The following is a 26,494-nucleotide window of genomic DNA, read 5'->3' on the forward strand; positions in this document are numbered from 1 at the left end:
GTGGGGTGCTCTTTGAGGTGAGGGATTTCACTGGAGGCTTCCAACTGATTGAAGAGAAAATTGTCAAAACAACATGTAATGTAATACACAAGGAAACTAGTTATAACCGTCTCCCTCAGTAAAGCCCTAGTGGATCATCATGGGTCTCAGAATCCCAAGAGCTGCTTCTTTATTGATTTGGCCATGCTGTGCTGCTTGCAGGATCTTAGTTCGCCAACCAGGGATCAAACCCGGGCCCCTGCAGTGAAAGCACCGAGTCCTAACCACTGAACCACCTGGGAATTCCCTCTTTAGCTTCTTTAGATGCGTCCTTTCTGATTTTTACTTCACCACCATCCATAGTACTCCCCAGTGCGTGCTCGTGTGGAGTGAAGTGGTCCCTTCTGTAAGTAGCCCCCTTCCTGGGCCTGTTGGATGGATGGCTAGAGTCTGGCCCCTTGGGAAGGCCAAGTCTGTGGGCTCGGTTTGGGTTAAAACGTGACCATGGGCAGGCTGCAAATGTGGCCCCCTAAGAGGCTCTGTCAGCCCTGGTCAGACCTGTCTCATTGATTTTATAAGGGCCTATGGGAGGCCTGTGGCTGAGGATGACTTAGGTTGGAGACCAGAGCTTTCTGCCTGGCTGATGGTGGTGGCCTGAGACCTCCTCGAGGAGGGCGGGCTTGGGGGCAATGGGAGAGGCAGCTGAGGCAAATGCAGCCTGCTGGCCTAAGGTACATCTAAGGTGGGCATGGTCTTTGAGGGCCTCCATCTGTCCCTTAGCCTCCAGATGGCCTGTGTATTGCTGTTGTAGGTAGATGGTGCGTGACCCACAGCCTTATCATGTTTGCAGCCGTGACTGCTCCCCAGGAAGCAGCTGAGGCCGCGAGGGTCCTTGGCTTTGGCTCCTGCTCCAACCCCCGACCTGGCTGCTGGGCAAGTCTGCTTTGGCCGCGGGAAGGGTGTGGCTGTACTTAAAAGCAGCAGTTAGGGCAGAGGCTGCATCTCCCTGAGTTATGGGGCAGTTTTTATCTGGGGTTGCTTGAGCAGCAGTGTCTGGGGAGTGGGGAGTGACTCTGCCGTCAGACTGAGCGGCTTCCCCTTCCCTCTGCATCTGGCCCCATTCTCCCCTCCCTGCAGGCAGCCAGGGACAGGCGCAACTCAGCAGAGCTCCATCCTAGCGACCTTGAGGGCTGTCCCTTTCTTCTGATGGGGGCTGTCTAAACTCTTTTTATTGCTGCCAACCTGGTGCTGTGACGCGCTCTCCAGCGATGCTAAACGGCTGGTCTGGCCTCGTCCAGATGTTTCCCCTGCCTTTCCCACCCTGTGCTGGGACAGATAATTAACACAATGACAGGAGCTCTGTATGCTCTCTGGGAATCAGTACCCTATTTTTTCCTGTGCAGGGCCGACCTCTGCAAAATAGTGTGGTCATGAAGAAGCTTTGCCCTTCCCCACAGCCAAGTAATAAAAATAAGTCCGCGATGTGGGTCCTTTACGCACCTGGCAGTCCTGTTAAGGAAGATTCTGATGGCTTTGCCCTTACTGAGTTGGCCTGTGGGGGTGGTCCTGGGCCCAGGTCTCTCCGCAGTGAGCAGAATAAGCAAGTTCAGCTCCCAGGAAGCAGCGCTACAGAGTTGCCGGGAGGGGCTTTGTCACGGGCCACCTTGACCTTCAGCTGACCCTGGGGGTGGCGAGGAGACGCACAGCCCTTAATCATGGAATTCTGATGTCAGAACTGGAAGAGTGCTTAGAAGTGTGGAAATTGAGGCTGGGGAGGGAGAGTGACAGGCTCTCAGCTACTCTGCAGTTAGGGAGGGTGGGGCTCTGTGTGGTTTCTCTTAGGCCCTGACAGCCTGAAGAGCTGTCAGATTTGGGATAAGGAAGAGACGGCATTTGGGAAGCTGAGTGCATCCCAAGGTTTCTGTGGAAGTGCCTGAGAGGTTTTAGGGAGAGAGGGACATTTCAGCTGGGAGGGGGAGGGAGCCTTGGGGCTTCCTTGAGACCCGGAAGGATGTCTAATCCACAGGCCTTTCTGCCTGGGCAGAGGACGAGGGAGGCCACTGGTTGGGTGGGAAGTTCAAAGGAGGGGAGGACATGGACACAGCAGCCCGCATGCCCAGAGGGTGCAGTCTTATTAGGAGGACAGACCCCCACATTTGGAGGAAGGGCCATAGCCAGCTGCCGTATTTTGGGGCCTAGCCAGGGAGCACTGGAGATGTTCAGAGCAGACGGAAGCCCTGCGCTCAGCTCTGGTCAGGGAAGGCCTCCCTGAGGAGGAGATGTACACCGGACCTGTCAGGCTGGCCATCAGAGATCCTGGTCTGCCACCCCACCTTCTCTGAGTTCCCATATGGACGGCGTGTAGCACTCCATTTTGGAGGATTGTCATAGCCTTCTTTGTCTAGCATATCATTTATTAAGCCGTTTTTAGGTGCTGGCACTGTCCTAAGGATTTGACTTACATCAGCTTATAGCAACCCCTTGAGGTGTAGGTACTGTTACTGTGTTTAACGAGTGAAGAAACTGAGGCACATAGAGGTGAAGTGACTTTTTGTTTTAAAGATTGTTTTCTTTTGATGTGGACCATTTTTAAAGTCTTTATTGAATTTGTTACAGTATTGCTTCTGTGTTATGTTTTGGTTTCTTGGCCGCAGGGCATGTGGGATCTTAGCTCCTCGACCAGGGATCGAACCCGCACCCCCTTCGTTGGAAGGCAGAGTCTTATCCACTGGACCACCAGGGAAGCCCTAAAGTGGCTTTTCTAAAGGCACACAGTACATGGCAGTCAGGATTTGTACCGAGACAGCCGGGCTCCTGATTCTGTGCTCTTCGCCACCATGCTGTAACACCCATCTTGGTCCTCTCCCATGTCTCCCAGGGTTCAGCTTTGCATGGAAGTTGGTGCTCAGCAGCTGCCCTCCTTAGGGTTCCTCTCTCCTCCCCAAAGCCCATCTCTTTGGTTAGGCTTGGGGGCTCTGGAAGCATGACCTGCTTCTCCTGTGTGAGGCCTTGGCTGGTAGGGGTAAGTGCATTTAGTCTGCAGCTCCGTGTCTGGTTATATCTTTCTCAGGGGATGGGGGTGTTGCCTGGTGCATTGGGAAAGAGGGTATCACTGCCACTAGACTGTCTCACAGGAGCCGGGGGAGGCCTGGAAAGCTCTGCCTTGGCCCCGGGCACCGCCCCCCCCACCCCCCGGGAGGTTTGCTCCCATCGGCTTGTGCAGTAGAGCTGGGCTTGGGATCATCAACAGATATAAGACTTCCTGACCTTTCCCAAGAAATCACATGCTTGTTTTACTGTGACAGAACGCTCTGAGCCATCCATTCCTCCTCCTACAGTCATGCAGTCGTTTGCTTTTTTTTTTTCCCCCTTTCTTTTGTTCAACATCTAGGAAGCAATTACTGGGCAACCACTGTGCCTAGGTCAGGGCTTTGGAGGAAACATGAGAAAGAAAATATAAAGCCCTTTCCCTAGAAGGGCAAAAATATGTTTGAGACAAGACTTAACACAGGAAGGATAATTAACCAACAAAGCAGCATATACAAAATATGAGAGAAGGAAAGGGTCAGAAGAAGGACCAACTCACCAGGGTTGGAGTGATCAGGGTGGGCTGCCTATAGGAGGCTGGACCTTGAATGACAGGTGGGGCGTGGTGGTGGCTGGGTGAGTTTCTGGGAGGGAGACCCAGAAGGGAGGGAAGGAAGGGAAGGTGGGTGTGGTGGGGCTGAGCCAAGAGAGGGAGTGGAGGGGAGCCAAGCTTAGTTTCCTATGTGCCTCTCAGCAAAACAACCTGGCTTTCTTTACTACTTATTTCTTTTTGAGTAGTTTACCTGGTTCAAAATTCTAAAGATACATAGGGTTCACAGTGAAAAATCTCCCTTGTCCCGACCTTGAGTCACCCAGCTCCTCTCTTCAGAAGCAGTCAACATTACCAGTTCTTATATGCTTTTAAAAGCCAATGCATTATAGATTTCTTCTCCCTCTCCCATTGTGTTTGCACAAGTGCAGCCTTCTTCACACACTCAGGTCTGTACCTATGATAAGTCTGGCTTCCCCACACAGGGGTATTATTGCTTGTCTCTACCTGTTTCAAGTCTGAACTGAGACCCTGGCAGGAAGACAGCCACTACTTAGTTTTGTCCTCCGTGACTCAAGACCCTGTTTGGGGTGAATATGGGGTTAGGAGCAAACTGGGGAGGGGAGTTTGGTTAAGTAGAATTTCTTCCTTATTCCCTTGTCTCCCCTGGGAGAGGTCATCCTGCTGATTTTCTCCTTTCTCTTGGGCGGGGTCATCACTCTTTGGTCCTGGGCCACCTCGCTCCCAAGGGGCTGATGACAGCCTATAAAAGGCCCTGACAGACAATAAACCCAAATCTTTACGTGTGGGTTGGCCTACTTTTCAGAGTGCTTTCCCAGCACCTCACTTCCTTCTTCCCTGAGGGCAGGGAGGGTGACCCCCATTTTTACTGAGGTCAAGACTGGGGTCTCAGGAGTGGAATGACTGATCCAAGGTCACATGATTCATTAGTGGCAGCCAGATTTCTAACCTCCCGAGCCCAGTGCTTTTTCCCTACATCATGCTTTCAACTATACATACTTCTATTGCTGTGTGGTTAGACTTGGCTCCAAGCAGGCGTGGGTCCCTGGCCTCTGTCCGAGGCAAGCTGACAAAGAGATAAACCTTTGGAGCCTACAGCAGCAGGAGGGATGAGGACTGGCTGAGATGTTTGTGCCCAGGAGGGAGGGAGGCTGGTCCTGGCTGGGCTCTGAGGTTGAGCTGAGCAAGCCATGCCCATGGAGCCAGGGGTAGCTAATGAAATGATGGTTCTGGGCTCCAAGGACTGTCGGTGCCGGCACAGAGCCAGAGTAGGTGATAAGAGGCCTGATAAGAGGCACTGTCCTCTCCTGCAGTTGTGCCTGGCTTGCAGTTTTACCGTCGATACCAAATCAAAGGCAGGATGAGGTTGTGAGTGTTGGGAGCCATCAAGGATTGGCCCGCGGCCCACGCGTCTCCTCTCTGATCGTGTGTGAGGAGGACTGCCTGAGTGGGGGATTTGGAGAGGAGGGAAGGCATCTAGATGGAGGAGCCTCTGGGGAAAAGGCTTTTCCAGCCGTCTCTTCAAACTCCATGTAATACAGTTTTAGTTGACATTTCTCCCTGCCCCTAACTGGCTTATTTTATCACCCTTCTTTGACAGAGGTGAAGTGGGTGGTTGAAAGCCACTTTGTAAGTCAGATCCAGGACTAGAACCTGGGTCTCCTGTCTTCCAACCCTTGCGTTTTTCCACTATTCCTTTAAAATAATTTTTTTTCCACTTATTTTTGGTACTGAAGCTAAGCTCTGCCAATGCCATCTCATTTATCCAGCAGGTGTTAGAAGGTATTCCATATATCAGGCCCTTTCCCTGGGTTGGGGGGCATAAAAGGTGAGTAACATTTTGTGCAGTCAGTAAGCAGTGAGAGCACAGGTGGAGTGGCTCTGCCTGAGTGCCACTGCAGGGGACGAAGGGGGCACTTGGAGAAGGGCACTCCGGCCCCTCCTACCTTCCCCATTGCTCCTGTCCTAGTTTAGGCAGGTTTTTTTTTTTTTTTTTTTAAATCTCCTCTAGACTGTTAGCATAGCTGCTACAGCATTTTTGTAAGCCAGAATGCCAATTTATTAATTTATGATGAGAAATAACTGCTGAGGCACAAGGAGTTGCCTGGGTCAGCCTGGCCGTGGGACCTGTCCTGGGTTGGCTGGCTCTGTGCTGGTTTCTGCTGCCTTGCCCCTCTGCTGCCCCTTTCCCTGCTGTCCTTTGCTCTTCCTACAGCACAGCAGCCATAGGTTTTATCCTTGTTTCCTACCCTGTAGTGCTCTTCCAGGCCCAGAATAAGGCTATAGCTCTTTAGCATGATGTTTGGGGCAGTCTTCTCTGCTCCAAAGCACCTTTTTACCCATCTTCACCTCTCCAGCCCTGGGCATCTGTGTATTCTTTTCCTCCCACCTGGAATGTCTCTTCACCTGCCTCCTTGCCTCCTGACCCATTGTTCAAGGCCCAGTATAAATGTTACATCTGTCAATGAAAATCATCAATAAGCAACCTATAATAAGGATAGAAAAGAGTTTTCTTTGAGCCAAACTGAGGACTAGCCTGGATGCCCACTTCCCAGATTACTCTGAGAAACTGCTCCAGAGAAGCATGGTTTCCAGCACAGTTTTATATCTTCTCAGAACAAAGAACATTAAATAAGTCAGGGATACTGTACATTTCAAGAAATCACACACACATGCACAGAGATCAGCATCATGTACACAGCAAGTCAGCATGACCTTGCACCTGGGAAAGGAGTCTTATCAAAGGAGTACCAGCATTGGTGTCCCAGGAAGATAAGCATTTAATCTTTACTTTTAAAGAATGGACATTCTTTACTTTTGGTCACTGTGTCCTTTTCTCTAATAATTAAAGCAGATGTACAATGTAGGTTTGATAGGCCACAAACAGGCTATTTTAGTTAGCATAAGATTCAAGTTAACGCACAGATAAGCCAGAATGACCTCCCTATATCTCAATATGTGAAAATTTCTTTTATCATGTCCTTCACTACTCCTCCCAAAATTGTCTTCTCTTTAACCTTCCTGTGCATTTTATTTGTGCATTTTTGTGGTGTTAATCACCTTCTTCCTTTATTTATGTAGCTATCTTATTTCCCACCAAGATGTAAGCTTCTCGAGGACACTCCCTTTCTTATTCTGGCAAATACTTGGGAAACGTTTTGAGCCTGGCTGAGGCCTTCTCTGGTTGGTTGGGATTTCAGTGGCGAGTTCCCTGTGCCTCTGAGACTTTGTGAGTGTCAGGATGAGCTGTCAGGATCTCACACGCCACGCCCTGTGCTGAGGCTACTGAGATGAGTAGATAGTTAGCACAAGGCTCAGGGATTCAACCAGGAGCAGGGCTCAGTCATAGGACAGGGAGAAAAAAGCCTGTGTCCTGGCCCAAGGCTACCCGCTGACCTCCACAGGGATCTAATAGAAAGACCCTGTTAGTCTCAAGTGGGACCAGAAGGGGAGTATAGATGAGTCAATAGGTGTTTCTAACCATCTCCAACAGATGCGGGTGCTTATTATTATTATTTTTTAAATAAATTTATTTATTTTATTTTTGGCTGCGTTGGGTGTTCGTTGCTGTGCGCGGGCTTTCTCTAGTTGCGGCGAGCTGGGGCTACTCTTTGTTGCGGTACGCGGACTTCTCATCGCAGTGGCTTCTCTTGTTGTGGAGCACGGGCTCTAGGCACGCAGGCTTCAGTAGTTGTGGCACATGGGCTCAGTAGTTGTGGCTCACGGGCTCTAGAGCGCAGGCTCAGTAGTTGTGGAGCACGGGCTTAGTTGCTCCGTGGCATGTGGGATCTTCCCGGACCAGGGCTCAAACCCGTGTCCCCTGCATTGGCAGGCGGATTCTTAACCACTGTGCCACCAGGGAAGCCCCACGGGTGCTTTTTAAAAAACATAATCATGATGCTTGTATCACACACACAAAATCAACAGTTCCTTAATAACCATCCAATCAATATCCAGTCCATATTTAAATTCCCTTAATATCAGAACTGTCTCTTCATAGGTGGTTTGTTGAATCAGGATCCAAACAGGGCTCCCTTCCGTACTGTGCCTGGCTGTTAAGTCTCCCAGGGTAACAGTTCCCTCTTGTTTCATACCCTTACCTGATGGAGGAGCTGAATCACTTGTCCTTGAGAACATCCCACATTGTAGCTGATGGGTTTCTGCCAAAGCAGAAATTGCGGGGCCTTGGGAGCCTGGGGAAACGGGGACAGGGTGAACAGTCTCTGAAGGCTTCAGGCCTTTTGAGAGCAAATGATTTCATCAATACAGTGTTGCTTGAAGTGGCTGATGGCTGGCTGGCCTGGATTTTAGGAAATTGGGTTAGATTGTTATGTCCATCAGAATGTTATGGACAGATATCTTGGTGTCTTCTCCTAGAGTTTTCCCCAGCATCTACTTTCTGAGTTGCAGTCTCTTCCCCTCTGGAACCCTGCAGCCCCTGTTTGTACTGACTCCCTAGAGAAGCTGGATGGGGAGAGTGAGGCCAGGAGAGGAGAAATGGATCAGTATGTCTTTCCTTCACGTTGGTTCTTCACTTTTCATTCTAGAAGATTCTCCAGCTAGTACACTGGGCAGCACAACTGTCTTCCTAGGGCCTCTTGGCTTCCTTTGTCTTGGGGTGGGGTTCAATTCCTACAACTGTCAGATTTGCAAGCCCCTCATCCCCAGCATGGTGGGAGCTGTTCCCTAGCCTGAGGTAAGACCTGTCTCTGAAGAGGCCAGGGCAGCCACTGCCAGAAGAGAGAAGCTGCAGACCTGGTGGGCTGTAGCCAGAGCAGGTAAGGCTCAGGTGAGCACCAGCCCAGTTACGTTGGAGATTGTGGTATTGGGGACATGAGGAAAACAAGCTACAGGAGCAGCCTGCTCCCTGACTAGCAGGTGCACCCAGCTGTTTTTGTTTCTCCGGAGTCACCTTCATTGGCATGCAGGGTGTTTGAGGGTCAGACCGAGCACTGTGGCGTGACGCCCGGGAGCCGCAGGGCCTTTGGCCAGTTCCTCGCCCCTTACCGGCCCCTGCAAGGCCCTCTCATACCCAGTGGGACATGAGGTGCAGTATCTGTCATCTGATTTGGATCTCAGCCTGGGAGCCGTGCGTTGGGGCCAGAAGGGGAAGACATGCACTCAGGTGAGTGTTTTGCAGTGAGCCTTACAGAGGCAGCGCATCCCAAGCAGTGAGAGTGGCACCGCCCAGCTCCTTCTCTGGGAACTACATTCAGCACCTCACATCAAGCCCTCGCCTTAGCTTTGAACTGTATCTGTAAGCATCTGTGCTTTATCTTTATTTATTTTGTGCATCCGTTAGCAAGATGTGTCCTAAGGTAACTGCTTCTTCACTTTATGCCGTTTCAGCTTATGAAAGGTTTCATAGGAATGCTCCACTTTTGGATAGCAGGGGAAACCTGTAACTTTAAAGTTCAAAGTAGTGATGAGTATAAACAATATTTTGCGACATCTGCAGCAACTGTAATGTGGCATGAAAATACCGGTTTCTCTTGGTGACATATTCATAGGTACTGCTGCTATACCACTACTGTTGCAAAAATTCATAATTGAAAGAAATACTAAATTTCAGTTAGAGATTAGGGGAAATAAAGATGTAATTTTTCTCCCGTCTAACACAGACCCCCTGTTTTAGAGAAATCCTTTGGTTGGGCAGGGACATGGGGTTTCTGGGCCCGGTGTGTGGTGTATTGCACTTGCAGAGGGAGGCATTCTAGTGCAGTGGTCAAGGCCGGAGGCCCTGGAGACAGGGAGCCTGGGTTCAAATCCTGGTTCCCTGTGTACTAAAAAGAAGCATCTGACTTAACCCTATGCACTTCTCTCTGCCCTAGTGTTTGCATCTGCTAAAATATATAAGAACTAACACTTGTGTGGCGCTTCCTGTGTGCCAGGCCCTGTTCTGAGTGCTTCACCTGTAATCTATGCAATTGTCAGAGTGGTCTTGTGAGGGGATTGGACACCCATTACCCCCATTTTATAGGCAGGTGTGGAAATGCATAGAGACTGGGTGACCCACTCCAGGTCGCACAGCTGGCGTGTGGTGGGCTGGGGCTTACGCCAGGCAGCCCTGGCTCCAGAGTCCATGCTGGAGCCACTCTGAGGTCTGCTTCCCACCCTGCCTCCTGGGGCTGTTAAGAGGATGACTGGGATCTGATTTGGTGTGTTGAGTGCTTAGTATAGCGCCTGCACAGAGTAGGTGCTAAAAGAGAGGTATGGTTGTTAATGGTGATGAGATTAGGGCCATAGTGATGGGCTAGAGTGGGGTCAACACCCGACCTCCATTCAGGAAGTGGGCACTTCCCGAATCTGGTTGGTGTATTCTATCAGGGAAGTTACTGAGATTCTTTGCTCAGGAATGGGGGATGAGGGCTTCAGGGTTAAAGAAGGTGCCCTTTTGGAACTGTCTGTCCCCATGAAGCCTGGCACGTGGCTCCTTCCTCAGGAGGCTCTTTTTGGGGACAGGGGGCACCCTCTTTGCTCTGGGAGCTTCTGGTCTCATGGTTAAGACCTGTGGGTTTGTGATGATAGAAACATTACACAGTTGTTCAGTTGTGAACAGGGACAAACAAGTTCCTAAGTTAATTCATAGATTAATTTGTTAGTTCATTGAAAATATATTTGAGTGACCACTCTTTTAAGTCTGGTGACACACAGATGAGCAGAATAAAGTTCCTGCCTGTAGAGCAGCGGAAGACAGCCATTAAACAGCCGTGTATACATACATCATTTTACTGTGTGGGATACACACACACACACACACACACACACACACACACACCCTGTGTCAGGTAGTATTAATTATGTTAAAGAAATAAACTGGGTAAGGGGCAGCTGTAGTTGGGGTACTCAGGGAAGACTAAGGAGATTCAGATGAACTGAGACCTGATGTGAGTGAGTAAGTGAGTGAACTGTGGCCTGAAGATCTGGGCCTGTGTCTCAGGCAGAGGGAAAAGCAAGAGCAGTGGCCTGGAGATGGGAACACTGAAGGCCAGTGTGGGATGAGAAATGCAGAGAATCAGAAGACCCGGCACCCAAAGGATGAGCCCTTTCCGCCATGCTGAGGAGTGGCGTGTGATGTGCTCCAGTTTCACCTGCCTGCTGGGTGAAGCATGGATGGCAGGGAGGCAGGTGAGCAGGGAACTGTAATGTTCAGCAGGGAGATGTTGGTGGACTGTACTGTAGGGTGACAGTGGTGAGAGGGGTTGAATTCTGGGTATAATTGGTTGGTAGAGCTAAGTTTAGATGTGGGGTGTGAGGGGGAAAAAGAGACAAGGATGGTTCCTGGGTTAGGAGTGTGAAATAAATGATGTGTGGAGGCTTAGGAAGGGGCACCATTATTTGGGTCTTAAGCTGAACTTTGCACTGATAATGTTACCGAACCGAACTCAGGTCTGCTTGCCTGACGTGTAGCAAAGCCAATCTACTGACACTGAGTTGTGGTGAAGGAAAGTACAGTGTTTATTTTCAGGGCACCAAGCAAGGAGAATAGCCAGCTCATGCTCAAAAGACCTGAACTCCCTGATGGCTTTCAGGCAAGGATTTTTAAAGACTGTGCTAGGGGAGAGGGTCATAGGATGCCTGATTAGCTCATGGACCTTCTTCTGGTTAGTTGGTGGTGAGGTAACAGGATGATGTTTTGGGAATCTCAGTCATCAACCTTCTGGTTCCAACCAGTCTGGGGTCTACATGCTTGTGGTCAGCAAGTCGTCACCATCCTCTACCAGATTGGGGAGGGGTCTTAGTTTCTGCAGAACATCTCACAGATAGGCATCAGATTGTCATCTACATCCCTTCTGGAGGAACTCCTGAAGTCTTGCAGCTCTGTCGTTCTAATCATTAACTACTTGAGTCTGCTCTTTGGAACTCAGCGAAGGCCTAGGAGACTAAAGCCTTTTTTTCTTCTACAAACAAGAAACAGGGGACACAGAGGGGCTTTTGTGTCCCAGAAGGCCCCGCAGAGTCCTGCTTGGTTTCAGTTTCTCTTTTTCTTTGATACTCCTCAATCCTGAGGGGAGCAGGGGCAGGACAAGGAAGGGAATAAAGTTTTGAATAGAGAGATTAATCATAAACTCAGCAGGTTAACTCAGTTTTAAGGGGACCCATTTCAATAAGAACTGGAGACAGGTCAGGTGTGTGCCTGGGCCTGTGGCTCTCAAGGGCCCAGCACCCCCAGAGTGACAGGAGCCACCCTGGCACTTACATGTGTGTGTTTGACATCTGCCTTAGGTCTGCTTCTCAGAGTGTTGAGATTTTTCAGTTATACTATGTGGCAGCTGTTAGCTAGCCCGGCTCTGTTTACTGAGAAATGGGTGGAGTGCTGGGTATGGTGGGCCTGGGAGCCCCACTAGCAGGAATAACTAGGGCCATAATCTTGGTTAACAGGTGAGGCAACTACCTCCTCCCTTTATCCCCCCTTTGTCTTCTGCCCCTGCAGAGGGTGGGGGTGGGGCTGGTCCCGCAGGGTAGCAGGCTGAGGGCTCCTAAGTCCACACTGGGCCTGCTGAACTTTGTCAGGCAGAGGGAGCCTGGGGGAGGTACGGCGGCTGAGCAAGGGCCCTTTTAGAGCTTTTCTGTGGTTCTGCATCTGCTGGGGGAGGCTTGACTGCTCTCAGACATGGTTTTAGTGGCCTGGGGACAGGACAAAACCCCGAGGTTCCCTTAGTGACCTTTCAGGGCTCCATCCTCCTGGGATTGTGCCAACCCTTTGAAGGGGGTTCCGGCCTTCATACGCCACCTCCTTGCCTCTTTGGGCCTCTGTGGTGTACCTTTTCCAGCCTCTGTCCTCTCAGGGTGTCTGGAGGCCCAACGTTTGCATTCAGCTTGATGACAAATGCTGTCCGTCGAAGGTTAAGAACGTGGGCTGGGAGTCAGGCAATCTTCATGTTCTAGTTCCGACTGTATCACTTACTAGCTGTTTGACCTTGGGCAAGTCACAAACCTTCTCTGTAACTTAGTTTCCTCATCCACATAGTGGGGATAATGGATCTCGTCTCCTGGACTGTGTGGATAGTAAAAGAGGTACAGAGTTTGGCACACAGTGAGCATGCAGTAAGTCTAGCTCTGCTGATTCTATAGCACCAGTCATTTGTCCTGCCTCTCAGGTGTGGTCCACAGGCCAGCAGCCCTGGCATCCCCTGGAAGCTGGGTAGAAATGGAGCCTCTCAGGCCCATCTGCACACTGCATCAGAATCTGCATTTTTACCAGACTCAGCGATCCTTTTGTACTTTGCAGTTTGAGAAGCGCTGTTGTATGTCACTCCTGAAGAGCAGCGTCTGTAGCGGCACATACCTCTTACATGCAAGGAATTTTCCCTTACTGCTCCTTTCCTGATGGAGCATGTCTTGGCTGCAGTCATACCTGGGACAAGTCCCAGATAATGATCATCTTTGTCAAAACCTGTTTCCTGAGCACACGCTTCCTGGGCTTTGGGGAGTTCAGGTGCTCAGACAGTGCAGGGGTTGAGGTGGGTGCCATGTAGGTGGAACAGTTCAGTACCTGCAGTGAAGGATGTGCAGGTTGTTGTTTTACATTCTGTACGGGCTGAAGAATCTAGGCTTTGAGAGCTGAGTGCGTGTCAGGGAAATTGTACTGGGGCAGAATCACTGTCCTTCTTCCTGTCCTGGTGAGTGCTGTTTCAAAAGCAGCTTTGTGGAATAGAGGCCTTGTTCATTTTAGCACTCTTTATTCATAGAAAGTACTTATTGATGCCTGATCCTCCCCCATGTATGTGTTCCTTTGATAATTTGTCCCGGGTTGGGGGGAGGGGGAGAGAGATGAGGGTTTCTAGGGTCAGTTCTCTCGGAAGAAGTGGGTTCAGTGGACTTTGGAAGGCAAGCCTTGGCTGGGCAGGGGAGAGACGCAGGTTTCTTCTGTGTAACAATTGAGTGTCCTTGATGATATACCCAGGTGGAGGGAAAGTTGGCCTCTGATCCATGAAGTGATGTAGAGCAGGCAGGGGACCGTCCTACTGTGGTTCTCACACTGGGTCTGATGAATTCAGTCACCTGAGGAGGTACTCCCTTCCACCTTGAAATGTAGATTTCTAGGCCTGGCCTTTCTAATTCAGTAGGTTTTAGGTTGTATCTTAGTATGAATAGATAAAAAAGAAATCCCGCACTGATAGCCACCATCTAGATATGTGCTGGGGCCGTGGTCAAATCCTAATTGGTTTTGGCCAGGTCTCAGCCACGGATGGGAGTGACAGGCCTTGGTCCACAAGCTGTTGGTTATGTGGCCTTGCCGTCACCATCTCAGCCTGTCACACTTCTGGGAGAAGCCCTGCTCCAAGTAGCTGGCAGGGTCCAATGAGTCCTGCCCCTGACTGATAGGGAGACAGATGGCAACAGTGACTGAGGGTCCAGAGGCAGGTCCCAGCCATTCTCAGCCTCACTCTGCTCTGGATGGGGGAATCTCAGAAAATGGTGAGGAAAGTCTTCTTTTCCCTCCTGGCCTCCCTGAAAAGCAAGTCCAGAGAAGAACCCCAAAATCCCTGGGGAAGAGCAGGGGAAGCAGAAGTGACCTTATGGGGAGGGGGTTGGGAAGGGCGGGGGACAAGGATCCTTTGGGCCGAGGACCTGAGCCTCAGCTGGGCTAGTAATGTAATGCATCCTCTTTCATCGAGGGGTCGGAGGGAGAGGCGAGGAGCCTATTCTGTCTCAGCCAACTGAGAGGATAAGATAGGAACGGGAATTTTCTTTTGTCTCTTTTTCCTATTACGACAGTAATATATGGCTCTTATAAAAAATTCAAACAGGACAAAAATAGGCAATGCAGGAAGTGATAGTTCCCTGCAACCTCACCCCGCAGAGATAACCAGTGTTACTGCTGTGGTGTGTGGAGTGTGACCAGCTGGGGCTCAGGACCCGTGACCCTTATGTCCAATTGAAGGATGTCTGTGCTTGCGGATTCCCGTCGCTCAGGGCTTGGTGGGTCTGCAGCTGGAGTCCATATACTTCTCTTTGCCCCACCTCCCAGAATCTTTCTGTGCTAAATGAGGCCTGGTCCAGGTTTGGCCAAGGTGACTTGGCCTTGAAAGAGTTAAGGGGTCAGGCCCAAAGTGGATGTTGGGTTGGGAAAGTAGGGGTGTGAGGATGTTGATGCTAGCTGGTTTGTCTTTCTATTAAATGTCTCCTCGTGCCCCCAGACACATCCTCACACGCATCCCGTCAGTCTGTCTCTCAGCTCTCTTCTCCGCTCCCTGCCCCTCCTCCCCCATCTTTCCTCCCTGTACCTGCTCATCACGAGAGCGGCACGTAAACACCCACACACCCTCTGAGCATAGCCCTCCGCCGTCCCTGCTTGTGCCACCGTCTGTCCTGACCCAGCCTTAGTGGGAGTGGTCTCTCAGGTTTGGGAGGGAAAACCAACAGCCCAGGCTCCCTTCACTTAGGCCATCCAGTGGTCCCCAAGCAGAGGCTGGATGCATAGCCCGCAATGGACACCTAAGAGGTTAGTCATGGTGGACTCTTCCAAAGGGATGCAATTGGAAGTGTCTCTGGGAAGACCTTTTCTTTTCTTTTTTTTTTTTTTAAAGTCACAGCATTTAAACCTACCACCACCACCAAGCCCTTGCAGTGACTTATTTCTGGACATTTGGATGTGCAGGGACTTTCATACAAAAGATCTCCCACTTAATGTCCGTGAGAAGCTCAAGGAGCTGGTGTTGTGGGGTGAGCGGATCTTAGGTGGGAGATGACCACCACAGCATGGACTGAGGCGTGTGGGGTGTGGTACAGTGTGTAGTGTTTGTGTGTGGTGTGGTGTGTGTATCCTCTGAGGGACTTGGAGCCCTTCGGTGACCAATTTGACCGCCTCCACCAGGCTTTATTCCACGTTCATGCCTGGTTGGCTGAGTCCAGAATTCTATGCTGGAAGCTTTTCCTTCAGAATTTTGAAGGCATGACTCCAGATGGTGCCCAGTGTTACTGATGAGGACCTGATGCTATTCTAATTCCTGAACGTACGAACCTGTCTCCCCTCTTTGGAAACCTTCAGGGTCTCCTGAATGTACAAACCTGGTGCTCTGAAACCTTGCAGTGATACCTGCTGGCTGGGTCTTTCCTCGTTCACTGTGCTGCCTGCTTGTGGGCCCTTCTGTGCTGGTGCTCATGTCCTTCAGGAGAACTTTCTTGTATTGTTTCTTTCATGATCTCTTGCTCATTGTGTTCTCTGTGTGCTCACTGTGTCTTCTTTTTTTAATTAATAGAGTTTAGTTTTAGTTTTAGGTTTACAGAAAAACAAGTGGAAAGTACAGAGAGCTCCCGTATATATTCCCTCACACCCCCTCCTGCTCTAGTTTCCTCTATTATTAACCTCTTACATTAGTGTGGTACATTTGTTATGAATGATGAGCCAATAGCAATACATTATTATTAATTAGAGTCTCCTTCCTGGCTGCTTGTTCTTGGATAAGTTACTTCACCGCAGAGCTTTGACCTCCTGATCTGTAAAATCCCAGGTTTGTTGTGAGGTGTAAATGGAAGGGAGATGAGCACCCCCGCATTCCTTTGTCACACACGGTAGATGCTTACAGACGAGTGAGTGCTCTTTCCCTTCCCTGGGTCTCTTGCTTAAGGCCCGTTTATGCCTTCTTGTCTGTTCCTCCAGCTTGCAGAGGTGTTCCTGGCAGGGCTTGGGGTGAGTAAATGAGCGGGTGAGGTATGTGTGTGTGTGTGTGTGTGTGTACATGCACTAGTGTTCCTGGCCCTGGGCCTCTGGGTGAGCTGTTCTTTCCTGGACTCACTGGTGGCTCAGAGCAGAGCTTAGGCTGGGACTAGCCAAAGGAGATGATGTAAATGGGAAAATGTGGGTAGGTGTGTCTGTACCTGGGGCCTGGAGTTGAAAGGGTTCCTCTCAGACCCGGCCTTGCTGCTCTGGGCCTCAGAGTTTCAGATGTAGGGGGCTGGGACAGGGGAGGTCTCTGAGCTCCAGGGAAGGTGCCGGGGCAGGAGGGTCACTTGGCTGCCCTGCCTGGTAGTGCCGAAGAGCTTCCCCTACGTGGGATGTGGTTTCGTTCATCACGGAAAAGTTGTGCGTAGTTTCTTAGCTGTTCCTGTGGCCTGGAAGGCGGCAGGGCTTATGTGTCAGAGCGGGAGGCTGTCATGGCTCCCGAAGCAGAGAGTTTACCTGAGAGGTACCTGTGACCAGAGCCCCGGCACCCCCTTCTCACAGGTGGTACAAGCTGCACTCGAAGGCAGGCAAGAAGGAGAAGGAGCGTGGAGAGATCCAGGTCAGCATCCAGTTCACGCGCAACAACCTCAGCGCCAGCATGTTTGACCTGTCCGTGAAGGACAAGCCTCGGTCTCCCTTCAGTAGGATCAAGGACAAGATGAAGGGCAAGAAGAAGTTTGATCTGGAATCCGCCTCTGCCATCCTCCCAAGCAGCGCCCTGGAGGACCCCGAGCTGGGCAGCCTGAGCAAGATGGGCAAAGCCAAAGGCTTCTTCCTCCGCAACAAGCTGCGGAAGTCTTCCCTGACCCAGTCCAACACCTCGCTAGGTTCGGACAGCACCCTGTCCTCAGCCAGTGGGAGCCTGGCCTACCAGGGCCCCGGGGCCGAGCTCCTCACCCGCTCGCCCAGCCGCAGCAGCTGGCTGTCCTCCGAAGGGGGTGAGTGGGGCGGGGGGGGGGGGGGGGAGAGGAGGGGAGGGGAGGGGAGGAGAGGGGAGGGGGGGCAGTGTGGGCTCTCCCCTCAGGCGTAGGGAAGGCCGGGCCGGGCAGCGGGCTTCTAACTCGGCGTGTGCTTCCTTTCCAGGCAGGGACTCTGCACAGTCCCCCAAGTCGCTCACCCATAAAAGGACCTACAGCGATGAGGCCAGCCAGGTGCGAGCCGCTCCTCCCCGGGCCCTTCTTGACCTTCAGGGCCACCTTGACGGGGCCTCCCGCTCCTCTCTCTGCGTCAACGGGAGCCACATTTACACTGAGGAGCCCCAGGGGCCCCTGCGGCACCGCAGCTCCATCTCTGGCCCCCTGCACGCTGTCTCCTCCCGGCCCTCTGAGGAGGGGCCGCGCTCTGCGGATGACTCCTGGGGCAGAGGCAGCCGCCGCACCGGCAGCTCAGAGGCGGTGCCTGGACAGGAGGAGCTGAGCCCGCAGGTGCTGGCCGTCGGGGCCCGCTGCTCTGGAGAGGAGGAGGGGGCCTGGCCCTCAGAGGGGAGGCCGGTGCAGGTCGCCACACCTATGGTGGCCTCCTCTGAGGCTGTGGCCGAGAAGGAGGGAGCCCGGAAGGAGGAGCGGAAGCCCCGGATGGGCCTTTTCCACCATCACCACCAGGGGCTGAGTCGGAGCGAGATGGGGCGCCGAGGCTCTCTGGGGGAGAAGGGGGTTCCCACTCTGGGGGCCTCCCCACACCACTCATCCAGTGGGGAGGAAAAGGCCAAAAGTAGCTGGTTTGGCTTGAGAGAAGCCAAGGAACCAACTCAGAAACCCAGGTACGTCCTTGGCAAGACCAGCTTTGATCCCTGGGATGGATGCTGGGGTATTTGCACCGAACCCCGGGGCAGGGAGGATGGGGCAGGATGGAACCCTTGGGCAGGCTGCTGGGGCTCTGGCTTTGCATGGTTGAGCGGGGAACCCTGTCTCCCTAAGCCGCGGCTTGTTGTCTGCACGTGGACGCAGGTGAGTTGAAGGGCACAGCGCTCTGGGGGTCCTGTGGGCCTCACTTCCTGAGTTGGCACACCCATCCCCTGCGGGAGGGGGAGGAATAGGACAAAAGCAGGAAAGGCCGTTTGTATGAATTCTTTGCTTCCCAACCTCTACCTCTTGCCCCCCGGCCTCAAGGTCACCAAGCTTTGGCAGGTAGAGAGGTGGGGACCAAGGACTCACCTCAGACTTCCCCCACCCTTTCCGAAGCTAGATGGCTTCCCACCAGCCATCCCAGCTGTCTCTGTGCTCTCTTCTCTCTGAGAGATGGGAGTTGAGTAATTGATGTGTCCACCCCCTCCCCTGTACACTCACCCCCGGTTGCTCCCCGGCCTTGGCCGGAGGCTGTGGGCAGCTCCCCTGAAATCTGTGACCTACCCTGTGTCCTTAGAGACTCCTGGGGCTCTGGCCCTCTCTGGTGTCTCTTGGTCTTGGGGTATGGCAAGTGCTGATGGCGGCTGCTCTGTTTTGAATATGCTGAGTCCCACCTGGGAGAGGAATGCAGGAGTCCTTCAGCCTAGGCCTGGGACAGAGTCCCTAGCCCTCACCCTGGCCCTCTGATCTCCTCCTAAGTTGGAGCCAGCGGAGGCTGCTTCACTATCCAGCAGGGCCCAGGGAGGGGCTCCGGGCTTTGCCCAGGAGCAGGTGTCCCCCCCTGCCAAGGGCCCAGGGCCATCCCTGGACAGGAGCATCTGTGACAACCCCAGCCCATGTGGCAAGGGCGGCCGTTACTGTTCTCTCAGCAAGCCTGCCTGTCCCCATCAGTGGGTATGTGGGCCGGAGGCGGGGTGGGAAGAGTGGGCGCAGTGGTAAAGGGCCAGGAGATAGGGCAGAGGGAGGGGCCCTAAACCTCTTCCCCAGCAGAGGGGAGAAGACTCCTGAAGTCCTGGTTCTTTTCTTTCCCTATGAAATTCTGAGTTTGCTCAGAGGACCAGGGAGAGAAGTGCAGGGCCTTTCAGGTTTGAGCCCTGGCCGCCTGGCAGCTCTCCGTGCAGCCTCATCGATGGGTGTGTGGGGTGGATCAGTCTCTGGGTGATGTCTCCCCTGCTTAGGAGCAGCTTCGGTTCCCTACTGCCCAGCCCTCCTCACCGGAGCCCAGGGGAACTGCTGGCTACCTGCAGCCTAGAGGAAGAAGGGGATGCCCAGGCTGAGCTGGTGGCCCTGTGACAACTCAGAGATTGTAGGTGGTGTGGTGGAGGGAGGGGCACAGACCGTGGGCTCAGTGCTGTTGTCCATGGGCCTCTTCCAGGGTGGGATGGATGTGGGGGACATTTCTCTGTGAGGTGGTTTCTAGGCGAGTGCCAGGCTTTGGGCTCAGAGCTCTGCAGGCCATGACTGAGTGATGTTGTGGTTGCCATTGCTGGTGCTTGCAGCCTCTGTTTTCCTTCTGTTTCTCCATGTCTCCTGATGGCCTTTCAGAGGCAAGAGAAATTGGGTGATGGACGAACATAAGGGAGCTGAGGGGTTTGCCCTTCTCGTGCTTGAATTCCGAGCTCGTCCTCTGCAGGTTGGAGGGCAGATGGGGCCTCCTGCCCTCCCTGGGACCCATTTGCTTACAGTGGCTGAAGGGGCAGGCTCTGTGGCCTTGCCTCCAGGCAGGGTGGGAGGGACTATTCTTGGGGTGCAGTGACCTGGCCTGCAGAGGTGTGAGACCTGGACATTGAGCCCTGTCAGCATCACGCTGGCCCTGTGTGCCTCGGAGGGAAGGGCTGGCCTGGAAGAAACCACCCTTGGTGCTTGCCCAGAGGTCTTGGGGCCTTTGAGGAGAGAATAAGAGGTGAGCTGACTTGCGGCAGGAAGCCATAAGTTGGACACCTAGAACTGGAGTGACCGAATGTAGCTGCGAGACATCCAAGGGAGATCCCGTCCACAGGTCCAGAGGTTTGGGTGCCTCTGCCCTGGGGCTACCATTGCAGATTGCTGGGTGTTCCTCACTAGGCAGGGCAGCGGCGCCCTCTAGTGTTCCCACATTGCACTGAGGCCCCGTGCAGAGGCCAGAAGCAGTATGTGCTGTGCGCAGTATCCAGAGAAAAAACTGTTGCTGTTGGAGAAGGCAGCAGCTGGGAGAGGCCAGGAAGATGGTCCTCCTGTTCCTCCTGACCTGTCCCTCATCTGCCAGGTCCCATGACTGTTGCACTAGCCCCCACCAGCATGTGGGCGGGGGGCTGGGGAATGGCTGGTTGAGGTTTGGGCCACAGATCTCATCCCTGCTCACCAGCCCTGCTGTGAGCCATTCACCCTGAGCTGCAGCACAGGTCACTTTAGTGTGTGTTTAGGACCGTCAAGACCGTGTGTGTTGAAACCACCAGTGCCAAAACGAATTGTCTTTGTGTCCGTCCCTTTCTGACCCTTTTAGGGTACGTATTAAGCTTTCTGAGAGCAGGTCATCTCAAGCTCCTGTGTTCCCTCCCCTCACACTAACCACAGAACTTTGTGCACAGTAGGAGATCAAGTGTTAGATACAGACATTTTTTTAAATTGGGGGTAAGCATGGCCCAACACAGAGGCAAGTGTATCGTGGTGGCCTTCAGCAGTCTCTGCATCTGCCCCAGCCCCTCACCAGGTGGTGAGCAGTGAGGTCCTGATGAGCCTGGAGTGTGCGCTGGCTGCCGAGAGAGCTCGGGGTCTCAGCGGCGTTCGCAGTGGTGTAAACGTGTAACTGTGTTGTATGCCAGTGACTTAGAGTTAGTGTGGCCATAAATCCTGTTTGTGCCTGTTTTCCTGGCATAGTTAGTAGTGCCCCTTTACTCTATTAAAAACATTCTGGTTTGGAAGATAAATTATATGGTCTGCCTACTTAGAGCATGCAAGGCCCCACTGTGTCACCTCACTGTGCCCAGATGAAGGGAGAGGATGTGTCCAGTCATGTTTCCTGGACATCGGGGCACATCTCAGGCAGACACCAGGAGATGGAGCCTTAGGAGGGCTGGCTGAAGGCATTTTGGCTGGGGTGGGTATGCCTGAAAGGCTGGCTTTAGCCTTCTCAGGGAGTGCCTGTGGGAGAGTCTTTGCAGATCCACATGCCACCTCTGGGACCAATGCATGGAAATAACAAGGACACATAGCTCATCTCAGTCTAAGGAAGAGCTGTTCACCAGTGAAACCTGGCCCCTCGCTACAGAGGTGTCCTGGTGTAGTGAGTTACCTAGCAATGGCTGTGTTTAAGAAGAAGGGGGGCTGTTGGAGGGAACAGGTGATTGCTGTATTAAGTGGCAGGTTCATCCAATTGCTCTAAGGTTCTTAAGCCACAGTAAGGCCCTGAAGTTTTATTCTGTCAGGTCAAAGGGGCAGAGACATTTGGACTTCTGATTTCTTTCCCCAACTTTTGGTCCTAAAAGAGAAGATAAGTCAGCATATGTTGTAGCCCCTGCTGCTTGGTGGGGGGACAGCAATGTGCTGGGCTAGCATGGTGGGTTCTGTCCTCTGAGCATACCCTGCAAAGATAACCACACATGGGAATGTGTCTCTGATCTGTGCCAGGTGGAATGGTAGGCAGGGGAATTTTTTTTTTTCTTTTGGCTGTGCCGCACAGCTTGTGGGACGGTAGTCCCCTGACCAGGGATTGAACCTGGGCCCTCAGCAGTGAGAGTGTGGAGCCCTAACCACTGTACTGCCAGGGAATTTCCGGGAGGGGACTTTTTAAAGTAAGAACTTTCAGAGTGTGCGCCTGGTGTTGAGCAAGGGTGAGGGAGGCATGGGGACAGGGGGACGTGTTACTGGGTAGGAGGGATGGACAAGAGGCTCTCAGAGGTTGTGCTGGCTCTGGGGAGGCTGCCAGGCCTGGCCCCTGGGGCACACCTTCCTCCAGGGAAAGCCCTTTGCTGGTTCCATACCAACGGGTTTGTGTGCACCTGTGGGTAGCCAGTGCGGGGAGGGTTGCCAGCCGAGCCTGGGGCTCCCAGCCCTTTCCCTGCCCTCTCCTGCCCTGCGGTTCTGACAGTCAGCCAGATTGCTGCAAGACTGTAAGAGTGAGTGGGGCCAGGCTGGGGCTGAGGGGTGTAGAGCTAAGCTTGGTGCTATTTAATGCTGATGGGGCTGCTTCCACCAGACCCCTCTGTCCACTTGTCATACAGGGCACTGGGGAGAGATAGCTCAGAGTCCCCCAGCCCTGTTCCTGGGGGCTGAGTCCTGCCGGCAGGGTTGGGCTATGTCGGGAGTGGGTGCTCCGATGGTGGGGGTGGGCTGAGGGCAGGGTCTTGACCCACATGGTGGTGGTACGTTGCTCTCCTTGGTCCCCAAGGTAGATATATCTCGATGAAGGGAGAAAAGGGGCCTTTGGAGGTGTTGGGACTCTGGGCTCAGGATCCTCCCTCTTTCGGTGTCTTTACCGTGCCTTGACCGCAGAGGCAGAGCTGTTCTGGGAAGCCCTGGTGGGGTGGGAGAGGATGGGACTTTCTATGCCCGCCCTGGCCGGGAGTTATTGTCGGGCAGAAACAGGATTAGGAGAGTCTCTGGAAGCTAGATTCTTAAGAGAAACCCAGGGGTGGGGACCTGGCTGTGTCTTGCCTGTGAGGCTGGGCTCATAGACTCCAGCCTGTCTGGGTAGCCCACCTGTGCTGCTGGTTGAACTGGACTCCTTCCCATTGCCTGCCCCCGGTGTCTGCGGATGAGCTGGCCCTGCCTCTGCCCAGCTCTGTGTGGGACCTGCTCCGTCTGGCCCCTGGGTTCCCGGAAAAATCCTGGCTCCAGACTTCTGGGCCTCTTTCCATAGGTGCCCCTCCTACCCCAACCATCGTTCCTCGTGGGCTGATTGGTGAGGCCTGGCTTCTGGGACCTCAGGGCTCGCCCCGAGCATTTCCCCGTGGGAAGAAGCAGCTTGAGTGGAGAAGGTGGATGTGTAGGAGTTCTTCAGGATGTTTCCACCTGGGCTGGCAGGGGTCAAGGAATGGGGGTCTTGGGGCTTAGAGGGGGGCTGAAGGTGGGGGTCAAATAGCAGGCAAATCCAGGCCACTGACAGGCCCCTGAAGTCTGGGCTCAGCTGCAAGGAGCCTCAAACCATTGTCAGACTGCTGAAAGCAGGGGTGTTGGGTCCCCCTTTCCCCCTGCACTGTCTTTCTGGACTTCTGTCTGTGTCCGGGGGTTGTCCCGGGGAAGCCAAGAGCTCTTAATTTTAGAGTCTATTCCTTCCCATTCCCCTCACGTCAGCTGCATGCTGTAGATAAGGTACAAGTGCAGGACATGCCCCCTCCAAGAAGACCCTGGAGGGGACACCTGAAGGCCAGCACGTATCTTGGGGAGTGTGAGTGTATTATCAAGGAGTGGATTTCCCAGGGGGGCCAGGGATCTGTGTGGGGGACCCTGGGAGGCCCCTGGTGACATCCAGAGTTGCTGCTGCTGCCTCTGCTGCCACATCCCAGCCTCTGTCTCCCCAGCAGCGTTGCTTCCAAGGCTGGCCCGTGGGTGCCCTTGGTGAGGGAGGCTGCCTGCCATGTGCCAGGCCAGGTGGATGCCTGACAGCAGACATCCTCAGCAGTGTCTTGTCCTCCTTGGCCGGTTATGGTACCCTTCCCAGAAGCGAAAAGGCCACGTCCTCTCCAGCTGACACCTTGTCCTGCCTGTTAACAGCCCCATCATTACCTCTCATTTGTGCAAGGGTTCAGGAGAACCCAGGCTGTTTCAGGAGTCAGAATGTCGGGCACCGGCTGGGTTCTGTTAGTGCTGGCTTCATCCAGCCAAATACCTGGGCCTTGCTTTTCTCTGGTCTCTTTATCCTGTCCAAGCCAGCTGGTATTTTCTTTCCTCTGTCTCAGTCCATAAAGGGATGTCAGGTGCTTTCTGGTTGGTTCTTCAGGTGTCAGTCTGGCCTCGAGTAGTCGTCAGCATGGGGTAGTAGTTGGGATCACTCCTGTTAAGTGGGATTCTTGCTCCTCGGGGTTGGTGTGAGGACCGGATGAGCTCTGCCTAGAATCTTCATCCTTGGGTGATGCCTCGTCATGTACACATCGGGGTCTTCCCTCCGTCCCCTGGCCCACGTGCCCGAGCCCAGCTCGGGGAGCACGGTGGCACCTCTTCCCCAGGCAGGTGGCGGGCAGGGGTGTGGTGTTCAGCAGGGGCGTTTCCAGTCTTGGCATTAACCAGGAGGCTCACGGTTTTGTCTCCCTCCACAGCCTGGACGTGTCTCCTCAGGTAGAATCTGACCCAGCTGCTCTTCCTCACCACGTCCCCTGCTCCCCCTGTGCTCCGGCCCCCCCACTCCTGCTCCCACCTCTGCTCCTATGCTAAGCACTAACCTTTTTGCAGCCACCTCCCCCGCTGTTGCCGCTGCTGCCGCTGCCACCGCCATCCCTGAAGCCACCCATGGGGATTCTTGGGTCTTACCAACCCGTTCCTCTCCTCCCTGCAGAGCAACCCTTTCTTCGAGGAGCTCGTAGCCGACATAGCACTAAACTCTCCTTCACCTGCTCCCTCTCTCCCCAGTGCCTCGAGGGCCAGCCCCACTCCCCTGGCCTCCCCTGGGAAAGCCCCGCCTGAGTGGGACGACACCTTCAACATCTTTGCTGCCAGCAGGCTGCGTCCAGAGGCCAGGAGTGAGATCCTGGCCCCAGCAGGAGTGGGGCTGGAGGTGACTGGGCAGCAAGACCCAGGCCCTGGGGCCGTGACAGTGAAAGCAGCTGAGCCCCAGGGGGACCCTGGGGGAGGAGAAGGAGGTGGGAGCAGCGTGTGGCTGGAGCCCAGAGTTCCTCTGGACTTGGGACTGGACCTTCGGAGCAGGAGTGTGGTTGACCCGGGGCCCCTCGGGGCGGAAGGGGCCTGCCTGCCCTCCGCGTCAGCCCAGCTGTACCCGAGAGCCTCAGACTCTGAAGCAGACAGGGAGTTGCCCGCCCCAGGAGGGGAAGCAGGGCAGAGTCTGGCAGATAGTGCGACGTCTCTGTTTAGCTCCCCAGAAGTGATCAGTCTGTGGGAGAGGCTGCCTGGCCCAGACAGTGCCCCTGAGGGCCAGGACGAGGAGGCGTCCCGAGATGGCAGCCAGCTTTTCCATGAGCTCGACACAGTTGACGATTCCTGGCCGTGGGATGTGGTCACCGTTTCTCCTGCAGCTGAGGCTTCCTCACCAGTCCTGCGGGGAGAGTCCGATGAGCCGCCCACTCCCCAGATGCAGCCAGAGTCGCCAGAACCTGTGAGCCCCAAGAGGAGTGAGGGGCTTCCCCCACTGGAGCCGGAGTCAGAGCCCGAACCTGAGTGGGTGTCGAACGAGGGGCTGCAGCCCAACACAGCACCGCCCAAGCCACCGCGTCTCCTCATACCCTCAGATTCCCAGGAGAAGGAGGCAGCGGTGGAGGAAGAGAAGGAGAAAGCGGCAGGGGGGCTGGGTAGCAGGGGGTCAGAGATGGGAGGAGAAGATGTCTTCCCAAGTGCGTTGATCGCTGGTCCCCAGGCGGCCGAGGAGGAGGAGGAGGGCGGCGAGAAGCCGGAGTCAGAGTCTGACAGCCACTCTGGAGCCATGCTGGGTGGGCCAGGCCTGGAAGATCTAGCAGAGGATGCCAGCCCTCCTGTGTCTGGGCCCTGCCTACCTCGGCCCACCAGCTGTCCTCAGGGTCCTGCCCCTACACCCTCAAAGACCTTGGCTCTTCAGAGTCAGCAGATCTGGGTGGCTCCAGAGAGAGGAGAAGGCCCTGAGGCTCCTGAGGCCCAGAGCCAGGAACCAGTAGGAGAGGCACATGGGTTCCTGTCAGGCAGCTCTCAGCTTGCTGACTTGTGGGTCTCGGAAGAGGATGCCTTGAACCCCTTCTTGCCTCACGGGAGCCAAGATCCCCCCAGCCTCCTGTCCACATCCCTTCCAGGGTCCAGGGACCCTTCCGTCCACTGTGGTCCCGAAGAGCTGCCCACCCCCGCAGAACCTGCCTGTCGGCGGCCCCCTCTCCCACCCTGGGCCAGCCGCCACCACGGGGGGCCCAGCCCTCCGTGCTCGCCCCTGCCTGGAGCCTGGCCCCTGACCTCTTCCTCCCCGCCCCCCAGGGAGCCAGCCTCCCCCACTGGGAGCTCCCCCCCTCCACTTGGGGAGGACCACGCTGCAGTCACCCCAGCCTCCCCGCTTGCGCTTCTGCCCTTGGAGACACGACCAGCTGAGGAGCCACATCCCAGTGCCAGGTGAGCAGGCGCCCAGAAACCAGTCTCTAGGAGGAAGGGGGGCGCAGAGCAGCTTCAGCTCCTCCAGGGGCCGGTGAGGGGTTCCTTCACCCCAAGGCAGGACGGCGGAAGCTTTGGAGACGTGCGCCTTCCGTGGTACTGTCTCTGAAGCTGCTTCCTCTTGGGACCTTGGACCAGCAGGTGTCCCCA

The 26,494-nt window shown here is 54.1% G+C and overlaps 1 protein-coding gene across 1 annotated transcript in view; it reads left to right on the plus strand.

Annotated features, from left to right (window-relative positions):
- Positions 1-26,494, plus strand: part of RAB11FIP5 (RAB11 family interacting protein 5) — a 36,028-nt gene that overhangs the window by 3,742 nt on the left and 5,792 nt on the right. Inside the window, 5 exon segments of the mRNA XM_033400492.2 lie at positions 16,749-17,185; positions 17,331-18,006; positions 24,325-24,398; positions 24,401-24,508; positions 24,511-26,305. Coding sequence (XP_033256383.1) covers positions 16,749-17,185; positions 17,331-18,006; positions 24,325-24,398; positions 24,401-24,508; positions 24,511-26,305 — 3,090 coding nt within the window.

Source organism: Orcinus orca, chromosome 13 (genome assembly GCF_937001465.1).
Source record: "Orcinus orca chromosome 13, mOrcOrc1.1, whole genome shotgun sequence".
NCBI classification, from domain to species: domain Eukaryota; kingdom Metazoa; phylum Chordata; class Mammalia; order Artiodactyla; family Delphinidae; genus Orcinus; species Orcinus orca.